Raw genomic sequence first — 14,496 nt, forward strand, 5'->3', positions numbered from 1 at the left:
ATGCTATTCACAGGAGGAGAAAAGGAAAGGCACCGTTAGTTGACAGGCTCTCCATCACTGTTGAGACGGGCACAGGCTCGGGAGCCGTTCTATCTCCCTCCTGCATCCCAGGAAGCAATAGAGACAGGCTCTCCAAGGCCATTTCCCACAGACCCAAGATCATGTCAAATGTGCCATGCACTTTCAAAAGATGCTTAACCGCACCAATAGTAGCATTTAACATACAAACTTAAAGGGTCTCAAATCGCCACAACAACAAAAGAGCAAACCAGAATGCCCACCAAGGTTGAGAAAAGTGATGCCATTTGTGACCTGTGAGTCAGCACTTCCAGGAGCTTCAGTGAAGGTCTTTCTGTATCCTGCAAATGAAGAGCGTGAAGCCAGAGAGTGTATTCAGAAAAGAAAGGCTCAGACTGACCTCACGCTATATAACAGTCTCACAGACAGGGCAAGTGGCTGCTGCCTTCTAGAGCTCTCCAAAAGCCACTAAGGTGGACCATCTACTGTGACTGAGGGCAGGCACAGAAGAGCAGACATTCCAGCTCAGGCAGAAACCCAGACCATAGGGAAGAACTGTAGGAAGGTTAGGGTCCAGTGGGGTCGTCTCAGTGATCTAAGTCGGGGGTCTCCCAGGGTTTATTTCTATGCATGACAGTTTTTGCCAACCCTCTAGGACATGTCTAGCTCACACTCCCACCTTTAGCTAGAAAGGGGAGTGAGCCTCCTGGGCAACTGTGTCCAGCGTTGCTGTATTCCTCTGACTCTGACTATGGCTGATTGAATTCCTTATGTTAATTAGAAACACATAAAAGTGTCTTACACACGCCGGAGATGAGGGGAAGATGTCCGTGTCAGGGCTCAAGGCCGAGCTGAAGTTCCTGGCGTCCATCTTCGACGAGAACCACGAATGATTCCGCATCGTCAGCTGGAAGCTGGACGAGCTGCACTGCCAGTTCCTGGAGCCGCCGCCGCCGGGCAGCTCAGCTCACATTCGCCGCCGTCGTCGCCGCTCACACTCCACTGCAACATCACGGAATCTTACCCATCTTCTTCACCAATATGGTTTGTGGACTCTGATGACCCAAATCTGACATCAGTTCTGGAACGCTTAGAAGATACTAAGAACAACAGTTCGCTCCGTCAGCAATTGAAGTGGTTGATATGTGACCTCTGCAGATTATATAACCTTCCTAAGCACCTGGATGTTGAGATGCTAGATCAACCACTACCCACGGGTCAGAATGGGACAACGGAAGAAGTAACTTCAGAAGAGGAGGTGGCTGAAGATATAGAAGACTTGGATCACTATGAGATGAAGGAAGAAGAGCCTATTAATGGGAAAAAGTCAGAGGACGATGGGATTGAGAAAGAAAATTTGGCAATATTGGAGAAAATCAGGAAGACTCAAAGGCAAGACCATTTAAATGTTGCAGTGTCTGTGTCAGTACAAGCATCAGATAGACTCATGAAGGAGCTTAGGGACGTCTACAGAGCTACAAGGCAGGGATTTATTCAGTGGAGCTAATAAATGACAGCTCATATGACGGGCATGTCAAACTACATAAGATTGACTCTGATAGTCCTTTGCACAGTGATCTTCAGATCTTAAAAGAAAAAGAAGACATAGAATATATTTTGCGTAACTTCTCTTTTAAGGATAATTTTCCATTTGATCCTCCGTTTGTTCTAGTGGTGTTACCTGTTCTCTCAGGAGGGTACGTCTTGGGTGGAGGAGCACTGTGTATGAACTTTTCACAAAACAGGGCTGGAGCAGTGCCTACTCAATAGAATCTGTCATCATGCAGATCAATGCCACCTTAGTGAAAGGCAAAGCCCGGGTGCAGTTTGGAGCAAATAAGAATCAGTATAATCTAGCACGAGCCCAACAGTCCTATAATTCCATTGTACAGATACATGAGAAAAATGGCTGGTACACACCTCGAAAGGAAGATGGCTAACTACATTGACATATGTCTGGACCGATGTTGCTTTAAAGAAAATCGTTCCAACGTACAGACATAAGCTTTCGAGTGCCCGTGTAACAGCAGTACCGAAGACATTAGCTAATAGGTCATTTAGTGGATAATCTGTCAGCTGACATCCAGTTACAGCCTTTTCATTTTGCTCACTTTAGGTATCTTGGACTGAGCAGTGGGGCCTTTACTGTATTTTTCCTGACAAGTACACACAATAGCCACTCTTTACCACCTTTTTCTTGAAAAGTGAAATCTTAAGCAGGGAAGTCAGTATCAGTTTATTGCAGCTGTGATTTTACAGTAACCTTTCTCTATTGAGCCTATGGGGTATGAAGATTTGCAAAATCCTGTTTGTTTAGAGCCAATAAAAGTTTAACTGATGGTCAATACTGGTTTAGAAATTTTTAGGTCTTCTAAACCATAGCTTTTTCAGGTATGAAATAATTTTATTGCCAAAATTATGACAGGAAGCCTCTTCATTAAATTGTTACACTTTTTCATGGTTGTGTGAAGGTTTGAACTAAACTGAAAGTATGATCCTAATTGTATCATATTAGGTACAGCAAAGCAAGGCAGCCACTTGTGAGCAGTGATTTCCACTGGGGCAACAGGGTCCTGTTGGGCTGAACCTGCTTCCTGTTGGCTCAACCTTTCTCATGAGGAAGAGCCACAGTGTAGAGCCTGAAGTTCTGAAGTAGGACATCATTTTACCTTTCCGTTTACTAGCGGGGTGTTGCAATTGATGACAAACTAATAAACTTATGGAATGATTGGCACAAAGACTCTTTGAGCAAGATTATGAAAGATACCTAAATTGGAGATCCTTAAATGATTGCTACAGTCATGCAGTGGTGTTTACGTCAGAAGACCAGCAGGAACTCAGCCTACGTTAATGTTTTATAAAATGTGACACAAATCAATGTACTTTGCATTTTATTGCCTTACCTGAATCAGTACTCTTTGGTTGGTAATAGATTCCTTTTTAAAAATAATCCCATGTTTGATTTAAATCTAGCTATTTAAGCACTTTTAAAAAAGAAACCCAGAAGCACATTTTCCTGCACAAACCAGTACGAAGTTCAACAGTATTTCTTATATATTTGATCTGAGATTATTTTTTTTAACTTTGTAAACCACACCTAAGGGACATGGCACATGTGCATTTTATGTGTGGTTTATGTTTCTCTTGATTCTGCTGGTTAAGAGGGCAGTAAAGATATCTGGTATTCTTGGTCATTTGGTTACCTTAAAGAAATGATTGCCAGTGGCTCAGATGACAAGTGACAAGGCAGAATTCAACACATTATAAAATTCCTTATGCCTAAGGCAAAATCTTGAATACATCATTGAATTCTAATTTCCTAATGGCTAGCAGATTGACAGCTACACATTTGGCATGCTTTGGATTTTTTATTTTATTTTATTTTATTTTTCATTGCAGATTTATTTGGCAATGTACAGTAAAGTTTGTAAATTGCATCAAGTTTATGAATAAAGAACCATTTAAAAATAAAAGAAATGGTCTACAGTCTAGAACAAGTCACAAGTTGGTATAAAAACATAGAAATTTCATATCTTACTATTTATCATTAATGAATTTCTTCATAAAACATATCTATACAGTTAATCATAAAATATACTGATGAAATTGTTTGCTAAACATTAAGCTCTTTACAGTTTCATTTGTTACTATTTGGAGAAAGTAAAATGTAAAAGTAAAGGAGAATAAATGGAAAGTTACCTTTATGGAGGTAAAAGACCGAATACGTGATTTCTTTCTGAGAAAGAAACTCCCTGAGAAAAGAAGATATTTGACAGCATTTAAATATTCTGCATCCTAAATTTCCCGAGCCATTATTCACCTATTTCTATTCCTTTAGACCTTACTTCATAAACTACTCATAAATTTACAAAGTAATATCAAGTTGCTATGAGTTTGAAGTCAGCGTTTCGCATCCACAGTTAGAGGCAGTGCACTGTGGCAGGCGACAAAGGAAGGGTGGGAAATGAACAGACATACTGGAAGCTGCGTAGTCTAGGAAACTTCCTGCTTCCATGAAGGTCTGGTGAATGTGCACATGCTGCCATCTTACCAGCTGTTTCCCCAAAGGCATCTCTCATAGCTCTGGACCCCGGTTATCCAAACTGTGTCCTCTCTAAAGAAAGCATCCAACATTTTTGAAGCAACATTGAAGTGTGAATCATGGACCTTTCCTATGAGCAATGAGGGTCAATACCATATGTGAAGCTACACTCATCAAAGCTGGGGCCCTGACAGCATTGTCCCACGTCAAAGGGGACCACCTAGCTCTGTATTCCCTCCCTCCAGTATCTGTGGCTAATGTCAGTTGCCAACAAATAAAGACTTTATACTTAAACTGCTTCTTGGTGAGCAGCCCTCATAAAATTGCCTGAAGCACAAACGCTTCACGTTTTAGACTCTTTTAAAGACTCTTTTTTTTTTTTAAAGATTATTTATTATATATGGATACACTGTAGCTGTCTTCAGACACACCAGAAGAGGGCATCAGATCTCATTACAGATGGTTGTGAGCCACCATGTGGTTGCTGGGATTTGAACTCAGGACCTCTGGAAGTGCAGTCAGTGCTCTTAACCACTGAGCCATCTCTCCAGCCCACGTTTTAGACTCTTGACTCTGAACTAGGCTTTCCTGGCTGAGCACTCCTGAGGCAGGTTAACTTTGGTTTGCTGGAGTTCTGCAGTGAAGCCCTGGCTGATCTGGAGTTCACTGTGCACAGCAGGCTGGCTTTGCCTCGGTCTTTGTCCTCTGTCTCCCAAGCTCTTGGTTTATGAAGCTCCTTGACTTTGCTGTTAGTTCTCTAAGTCTCAGCTTTCTCATCTGTACATTTAGAAAACACAGAACCCATTTATAAGGTTCTTCAATAATCTATATAAATCGCTAGCAAAAATACTTAGGTCTCGCTCTAAGTGTCAGCAGCTATTATTACTGCTCCAGAATCGTTTAGCTGCTATTTATAAGTTGGAGGAAGTCACAGTTTAAAGATTCAAAGTACATTCTTAATGTAATATCCAGAGACTTTAAGTAAATATTCACCACTGATGAAGATAACATCTCCACACTGGCCTTTGAGAACTACCTAGACAATGAAAACTACTACAGACGAGTTTTCCAAGGGAAATTATCTCATTGGAAAAATTATTTAAAGGCCCCATGAACTGTTCCAATGCTGGTCTGATTCTGAGAACTTGCCATCATGGGAGCAGGAAGGAGGGGGTTCAGTGCCCCACTCGTGGCCTAGGTCCCTCAGCAGGTGGTACACAGAAAGAAAGGCAGCTAACTTAGATCTCCTGAGAGAGTTTAACCACAGCCCCAGCCATAGTCAGGGTAGACCGTCAGATACAGAAGGAATGAGAATATTTTCTTTTCAGTGATGAAGTCTGATTGGCCTTCCTACAGCCATGGATTTACTAGAAATGTCTGCATGAATTAATAATCTTAAGTGATTCACAGGCCTAAGACCCATCATTCAAATTTTAGCCTTTTATTCCTCGGACTGCACCCAGCTTCACTTCCTAGAGCAGGGATATTCAGGACAAAGACGCTTGGAGTAAGTGGGTAGCTGCACAGCTGGAGGGTGGGGGGTGCTGGGTAATGATGAATGGCTGTCAATCACCATCACATTGCTGCCCTTAACATGAAGAGAGAAGTGTGTGGGCCCCTCAATCTATCTGCCTTCCTTTCTCAAGCCATGCATCTTGGTTTCACGGCCCAGACCTGTACTATACTAGAGCCAGGTGTGAGTTAAGTAACTCTGGACCTTTCTCTAATCTTACTTTGCTGAAGAAGACCTCAGTGGAGGGAAGGCCATAATGGGAAAATCAGAAAGGGAAGCTTGGTCCAGAAAGCTTCCTGAATAGAAAAATCGTGGTGCCATTCTCCCTAATCAGTGAAGAGCAGAGCAGCCCACCCAGGCAAAATTATCTGCAGCCCCAGACCACAGAACTTCTCCCATTTGCAAGGGGCTAATTTCACATAAGGAATGACATGCAAAGTGTCTCCCTCCAAGATGGAGACCTTGCCGTCCACCGCCACTCACACACGGGTCTATCAATGCCCTACCAACTGCTCTTTCTGCAGTATATGCAATAAACCTGTTTTCTATTTAGTCTGGCCTATAGGGAGGATTCTTTCACCAACCTGTATAGCTATACCACAATCTTGTTTATTTTAACCATAGAGGTAAGAAATCATTTTTAAACCTAATTGGAAAAAGATATGAGAACTGGCAACTTACTACTCCAAACAACAAGGACAAAATGCTTCTCCAGCTTTTTTTATCTTAACCCTGGGAGTTCGTTTGAGACAGACTTACTTTCTCTATTGAAAGCAGACTGAAGGACAAGCCCCATTTTCTATCCTCTTACACATTGTTAGGAAAGGAAAAGAAGAGACGCCCCCATGTCTCCTACCAGATGAACCCAGTATGTTATTAAATAAGTTGTATAGCCCTAGCATATTATGGTTCCTACTGTTCATGAGTTCCTCTGAGTAAATTAAAAAGAAGAAATCCACAGAGATTTAAAGCATGAAGTGGTTGTTTATATCCAACAGCAAAGGAGGCAGGGAAGCGCCCACCCGGTTCATCCCTGTGAGTCCCAGATCTCAGGGTCTCACTTCCTTCCACCATCAGAAACCTACCAGTCTTTTCTGCCGGGATGTATCCCATTTTCCTTTGCCACTACATATATCCTGTAAGCATTTAAACAACTGGAGTTAAAAAAAATTCCCTAAATCCCAATGCCACCCTCTGCTGCTGCCTCTCTCACAAGCTTCTATGACTTCTCTATCTCTGTGTGATGCTCAACCCTGCGGCAGGAGGCTCACAGGCCAGCCCCTGGGAACTTCATCTCTCCAGACACTGTTGGCCCTTCTCTTGGGAGAGGCCACACCCTGCCTTTGGGTCTTGTGCTATCATGCTTGCTCAGCTCCCTCCTCAAGAGACACCCACTGCCCCTTTCAACTGCATGCTCCTCCTAACACTTAAGCTCCCAGATATTATTCCTCAGCACCCCCCTTCTCACCTTATCCTCCTCCTGAGGTTTCAAATGCTCACCACATTCTGACAACTCTCACACTTACCCACTGTCAACCCTGACTCTTCTACGTTCCAGGTCTCTTAGTTAACATGTTCAAAAGAATGCTCATGATCTTCCTTCACGAGTCCCATCAAAGCTCTTGCACTGAAGCAAATGCCATCACTGTTCACCTGCTGATGCCAGAAACCTGAGGGCCTTTCCTTTCCACCTTGTTACAGGAAAGCATCTCTGAGATACATCACACCCATCTTTCCATCTTTCCCTCTCTCTACATTCTTTGCCCATTGTGTTTCAAGTTCCAGTTGTCTCAAATGTGACTCAGATCTCATTTGCCTCCTCCATCCAGCAGCCACAGTGATTACCTTGTATTATAATTATCACTGGGTACTAATGACACACAGGCCAGGCCTCACTGTGATGTTATCTGTACATGTTAAGACCTAGGTAGAATATTATGGCCTAGATAGAATGTTAAAGCCTAGGTAACTGTTGTCTGTCTAGTCTGCCAATATTTGCTGTTATTAATATTGTAAGGAAACTTTCTCATACATTGTTTCTATTATTACTAGGAACTTTCTTGTGCCAAGTTAATTACATATTCTGTTATATTCTGTGCCCTTGGAAAGCAATCATGATAGAAGTCAGTGGAATTGCTTTGTATAGTTAGCCACAATAAGATTGGACCTGAACCAACCACCCAACAGCACTTCCTGCACCTGTGTATAAGCTTTTATGATATTTGTCTTTATAAGCTGCCCCTGAGATGGACCCTAACATAAGAGAAACATCTGATCTCTTATATAAGAAGCTATTTGGAGTAAGACTTCCATTTTGAGTAGGGGTTGAGTAATGTTTAAGTTCCCAAGACCTCCCTGGGAACTGACATCCTACTTGTCAGGAAGAGACATGTACATGGGTAACTGACATCCTGGCTGGCAAGTTAAGATGTGAATGTTATATAAGACAAGTCCCATCCTGGTTGACAAGTTAAGACAAGAATGTTAGACAAGGCAAGTCACCTGCCATAGTTGAATACCCCAACAAATGGGACCAGGGTAAGTACACAACAAAGACATGTTCCTAAGGAAGTCTCCTAATTGGTGGAATAACTTGACACGGATGTTTATAGATCTCAGGCTTAAAAAACCCTTTAGGATCTTGACTCAAGGTCACAATTGGCTCCCAAGTCTGACCTATGTTCCTGATTGATCAGTCTTAGGCTGTGGCGCTCAAAAATCCATCCCTGTCTGACTGAGAATGGTTGTCTGAGTAGCTTGTGCAGTGATTCCCAGACCCCAACACTATACAGGCATATAGCATAGTTTGTTCATGCGCATCTTCCCAACCACCTCTCCCTCGCCATGTTCTCTGTATAAACAGGTATGTGTCAAGGTCTGACTTTCACAACAGCAGCCATGACATCGCATTTTCCCCGTAATTTTCCTCTGATCTCCACATACATACATGTGCAATGGCACACATGAACCCCCAGACATATAATACACGCAAAAAATGTAAAAAATAAATAATTAGAACCCAATATATCAGCAAGACTGACACAGAAAGCATTTTCATCCTCATAGAAAATTTTGCACTGAATAAATATGAATCTACTCACTCTATTAAAACAATACCAATAAAACCTATTAGAACAATAACCTTGTTGGTGATAGTTTTTTCATAAATACAAAATATATACAAAATTATAATGGAGGTGACAGAAAGCGATGACAGAATTATACTAGTTTGGTCTATGAATGTATGTGTAATATCTACTTGATTTTTATAATAATGTGGCTGTTATACTTCATTTTCTTTCTTTAATAATACTTTTATAAATAACAATTTATTTAGCAATACTGTTCACATAGTTGAACCATAATGGCATTTTCTATAGAACTCAAGTCCTATACAAATTGCATAGAACTTGTATACAAATTCGAATAAAATTTGGTAAGCATGATCCTGACTCTACCTGTGTGGTTGGTAAAAATGCAGAGAGAAGACTGATTGTATAGCTTCTCTTGGTCTTGATGATAATCATATCCAAAATTGATGAGTCTAAGATTATAAAGAAAAAGCAATTATTGAACACATTTTAAAAACATACTCCTCTCATGCATGCTATGAGCACTACAACACACTCACTGAGGTAGAGAAATGCTTCCTATACATTTCAGCAGACAATGTTTGTTAAATCATGTAAAATAGTGACTAAAAATATAAATGGTGCTTAAAAGTGTAGGCCTGGCAATAGACAGAAAATGATATTACTTACAATATATGTTTTTGTAATTTGGACCTTTATGGTAATATTATCTAAAATATAATGCTATGTTTCAAAATAGGTACAATTAAGTATCTATAGATGTTTAAATAAAGCTAATGAAGTACTAAACAGTTTAAGACTGCCATTTCTCATTTTGGAAGACTTTTTTTTCTGGCCTTTGATGTTCTATGTTTTCTCTTGTTGTTGTTGTTGTTGCTTTTAATGCTGTAGCTTCTTTTGTTTTACTACATATTAAATACTCTATGAAAAGAAAAACCTTACCCATTTGTGCAAAGAGGAAAACAGAAAAAATAAAACAAGAGACTGTGCTGAGTTACAAGTGGGTTGACCTGTGACCTCTTGTTGGCAATAAGAAAGCATTTTGATGTTTGATCTAAATGAGTTCATGCTGAATCATAAACCCTCTCTGTTTAATCACAAGGAGACAAGCACTTCCACACATCAAAATAAATGCAGGTGCCCTGCAGGAGAACATGGCTAAGAAAATCAACACAGCTGACTTTATACATTTAATCCTGTATCCCTGCTTAATAAATCAGTTTATATTCTATAAAGAACGGGAATGTTAATTAGATCCACAAGGGGCGAGGCTCACCCATTAAGAACACTGGCTGCTCTTCTGGAGGACCCAGGTCTGATAATCAGAACACACACAGCAGCTCACAACTGCTTGTAGCTCCAGTTCCAGGGGATCCAACACCCTCTTCTGGTCTCTGCAAACATTGTACACATGTAGTACAGACATATATGCAGGCTAAACACCCACGCACATAAAATGAAATAAAAGAAATCTTAAAATAGGTGCACAAAATATCAGATTGTCTGAGTATCTACCTACCATAATTAGCTCATCATTTTGCTACCTATAAATGTTTGTGAAATTTGACATTCTATGGATAATTTACTTAAATCTCAAGCCACTTAATGATATGTCCAAGGACATTTCAAACTGTCAAAAGAAATGAGGAGGATACGAGCATTAAAAATGGCATCATCATCACAAACATTACAGACCTTCCCCAGAAAATAGCACATGAATGGGTTGTTCCGTGACAAATGCTCATCCCTGAAAACATGCAAATAAGTGACACACAGACCAAATATAAATATACAGACAAGATGTAAACAAATGGAATGATTGATAAAAAAGAATTATATATGCATATATATATTCACATACACATACAATAAAAATGAATGCAAGCAAAGACCAAGAATTTAGAGAAGAATGAGGGAAGGAGAGATTTTAACTATACTATAATCTCAAAAAGATTAAGTAAAAAACAGCATTACATAATAACGGTTGTAAATGCAAAGCAAATTGGCGGTGCTCGGCTGGCCTGGTGGTAAAGAGTCCCTTAACCATCACCTCCAGAGGCTAGACCCACACCCCACAGTGCAGGAAGTGCACTGGGAATCCTGGAGTTTACAGACACGGTCAGTGTATGCTTCCCTGCAAGGCTGACTCTGTCTTTAACTTGAGTATCACCAACAGATTGTACACTGTACGAGGATGATTGACAGCTGCCACCTTTCACAAGCCATAGATAGTTGTGGAAGGAAGGGAGCCTGGGATTTCTTTTGGAGTGTGTGGATGGGCTAAAAATGGGGCATGAAATGATAAGCAAGTCTTGTAATAGTGGCAAACCAATATGTGCTTGATACCAATATTGGTCCTAAGAAAGGAAGGAAATACTGTCCATCTCAGATAAAGACATAAGAGGCACCTTCCCATAGACAAACTAATGGCAATAGCTTTTCCAAGGGCAATGCTGGTACTTACTAAACTATACACTCTGACTTTCTTCCTCAAATCCATTCTATTCGTGATTGCTTTGAGTCAAATAACTTGCAACCACTTAGTGTGATCTACTCTGGGTCACACCTATTACCTTGCTCTAGGCCCCAGGTAGGGTGGTCACCTGAAAAGCGCACTCTCCTCTGCATGATGTCCTCTTCACCTGTATCAACTCTGCACTTGTTAGAGAGCTGAGGCCTTGTGACAGCACAAGCCAAGTTATCTGATCACGCAAGTGGTTGGTGCAATAGCAAAATGTCCAAATTTTGGCTAATGATATTGAGTCTAGTAAAATTTCCTAGGAGTGATCATTCTATGTACTTACCAGTAAGTTAAAACTTTCATCTGCCCAAAACTGGATGCATTTCAAGATACTCCTTGGTGTCTAGAAAAGAAATGCTTGGCATATTATCCCCCAAATAAAAAGACTGACAAGAAAACACAGTCAAGAAGCAATAATGAAAAGCTATTCATTATCTGTAATAAACCTTCACTGACTGCCCTCATTAAAGACACTGCGGCTATTAAAGAGCAGGGGTCTCAGTGGGGAAGAACACTGGCTGCTCTTCCTGAGGACCTGGGCTAGATTCCTGGCACACACATGGTGGCTCCTAACCATCTGTATCTCCAGTTCCCGGGGATCCAGTCCCCTCTTCTCCCTTCCACAGGCACTGCACATACATGGCACACAGATGCACTTCCAGGTGAGACATCCATATGCATAAAATAAATAGATATCAACACAGCAATGATGTCAAAATTATATTGTTTCCATAGAAATAGGTACCCATGGGGTAGTTTTTACCTTTAGTTCAATATAATGTAGTCTCTGCTCTGACATATCCCACTGAGCCCAAACAATGTCTTCAGCTATTCTGTCTCTTGGGAGATGGCTAGAATTTCTAATCACCTAGGGACAAAATGATTTAATAGGTATTTTTAAAATGACATCTTAAATTGTTTTTACATGCCCTATCCTTATGATACATGCAAATGCCACTTATCTATTATTAGCACCTCCCCATATCCAAAATATACACAGCTTTTCATAGAACTTTTAAGGCATCACTGCCTCTGCCCTAATGCCCTGTACTCTAGTCTTCCTCTTAGCTCAATAAGCAGGTCAGCAGAGACCATACCTTCCACAAAAACATCTGTATTGACAGAATCTGTGTAAGTTCCTGATGTAATCATACCCTTCGGCCAGGTCTTTACAGACAAACGCCTTCAGCTCTAAAGACAAAGGCTCCTGATGCTGGGGAAGCACTCAGGTCTGACAAGGAGAGTTCTGTAATGGCCCAGCTGAGCCATACACCAGCTTTGGTCTTGGTTCCACAAGAGGGATGGCACTGCACATCCCTCACCTCCGACTCCCCATAAGAAAGCAAAGTTCCTCAACGCTATTCCAATGGGGTCTTGTGAGCTTCTCTTAGTTACGTCTTAGTCAGAACCATGTCCTTCCCAATGAGCATGGGACCCCTGCTGACTCATGTCCTGAGTGGTACTAGAATTTAACATTACTCCTTCTAGAAATGAAGGAAGAAGAAATAAAAGAATATTAAGAATATTTTAAATGTTAAATGTCTGTTCAAACTTAAAGAACAATAGAGACTTAAAATCAAAGAATTGGGAGCTGGGGCTATAGCTCAGCTAGTAGAGTATTTGCCTAGTATGCAGGAAGCCTCCCCCCCACAATTCCCTATGAGCCAGGAGTCATAGCATATGACTGTATTCCCAGCACATAGGAGGATCAGAAGTTTAGGGTTGTTCTTGCCTACATAAGGAACTCAGGGGAAAATATACCAGAGAGGTTAGACTAGGCTGTGAAGTTAGTTCAGCAAAACCTAGACTCCTAACATCTGGCACTTTGCTAGTGATTGTTTTTCATATCAGCAGAGTTCTCAATAACTTTATAGAAGGAGCTAAGAATTTACTTTCCAGTTGAATGGTAGATAGCTCAGATGTAAATTATTGTCTTGTAAGCATAGAGCCTAAGGTTGATCCTCAAAACCCACATAAAGAATCCAGGCACAGTGGCTTACACTTGTAATTCCAGGACTGGGGAGACAGAAACAGACAGCTCCCTGAGGCTAGCTCACTACACAGTGTAGCCTAATTAGCAAGCCCCAGGCTAGTGAGAGACCCTGTCTCAAAAATATAAGGTAGATGGTACTTGAAGAAGCACCCCCAAGGATGACCTCTGGCCTATATTGTGCACTCTTGTGCACGCGTGCACACACACATACACATACATACCTACAGACACCAGCATAGACACACATACACACATATACCAAACATACATATACACACCAGCATTAACACACAAACACACCAGCATACACACGCATGCACACACACAAAATGCACACATACACACATGCATACATATGCATTCATAAGGAATTTACTTTTCTAAATTGGGCATGGTGGCTCACATGTTAAGGCCAGCACTCAGGATGCTAGAGCAGGAGGATCACATGTTCCAGGCAAGACTAAGATACAGAACAAGACACAGACTAAAGGAAAAAAAGGGAAAAATGGAGTTTATTTTGAAAGGGCAATGGGTATGGCTTAGAGGCAGAACATACACTTAGCATGTGGAAGAACGTGTGCTTAGTATGTGGCAGAGTATGCACTTAGCATGGAAGATTCCAGGCCTAAGTCATTCTCCTCAAAATGCCTAACAAGCAAACATCAAACCATAAAAAAAACCTCATGACCCTGAGCTGGACCAGGAAAGGAGCTTCAGGATGCACCCTCTCTGACCCTCTCCAGTGCCAGTTGGAGGTTAAGTATGAAGAGCAAGGACCCACACAGCCCTAGTTCTTGCTCTCTTGGTCCCTCACCATTAGGGCGTGGGAAGTGCTGTTAAAGACCCCCAGAGCACCTGTAGGAATCCTCTAAATCCATCTTGGGTTCATGTGTATGAATTCTGGGTTAAGGGACAGGCTTGGGAATCGTTTCAGCCAAAGCCACAGGACAGCAAGGTAAGCATCAAATTGTGTCATGGCCACGATAAAATATCCATTGTGTGTGTCCCTCTGGGGTGACCTCGCTTATGTGAGTCTTAGTTGTCGTTTTCTCTGAAGATGGAGTTACAGTGCCACCTGTTATTTAAGGATGTTAGGTGAACATGTGGAATCACATACCCTTATAGAAGGAAGCTGTTATTTCTTAAAAGTGGGGAGAGTGGTGCCCAGGCAGGGCACCAGGGGATGGAGAAACAGCAAAGCTGCCATCTAGGCAGTAAGATCCTGTCTGGGCAACTGGAAGGAGCCCCCATGTTTCTCTTCTCTTCCTCTCCTCTCCTCTCCTCTCCTCTCCTCTCCTCTCCTCTCCTCTCCTCTCC

General features: G+C 41.4%; 1 protein-coding gene and 1 pseudogene across 1 annotated transcript in view; one reads left to right on the forward strand and one right to left on the reverse strand.

Moving 5' to 3' along the window:
• Gsap (gamma-secretase activating protein) overlaps positions 1 to 14,496 on the reverse strand; it is a 56,273-nt gene that overhangs the window by 10,250 nt on the left and 31,527 nt on the right. The window contains 7 exon segments of the mRNA XM_028778150.1: positions 282 to 359; positions 3,718 to 3,770; positions 4,070 to 4,190; positions 9,032 to 9,117; positions 10,252 to 10,295; positions 11,470 to 11,529; positions 11,950 to 12,054. Coding sequence (XP_028633983.1) covers positions 282 to 359; positions 3,718 to 3,770; positions 4,070 to 4,190; positions 9,032 to 9,117; positions 10,252 to 10,295; positions 11,470 to 11,529; positions 11,950 to 12,054 — 547 coding nt within the window.
• Positions 843 to 2,193, forward strand: LOC114630036 (annotated as a pseudogene).

The sequence above is a fragment of the Grammomys surdaster genome, unplaced genomic scaffold (genome assembly GCF_004785775.1).
Source record: "Grammomys surdaster isolate TR1022 unplaced genomic scaffold, NIH_TR_1.0 325, whole genome shotgun sequence".
In the NCBI taxonomy this organism is placed as follows: Eukaryota; Metazoa; Chordata; class Mammalia; order Rodentia; family Muridae; genus Grammomys; species Grammomys surdaster.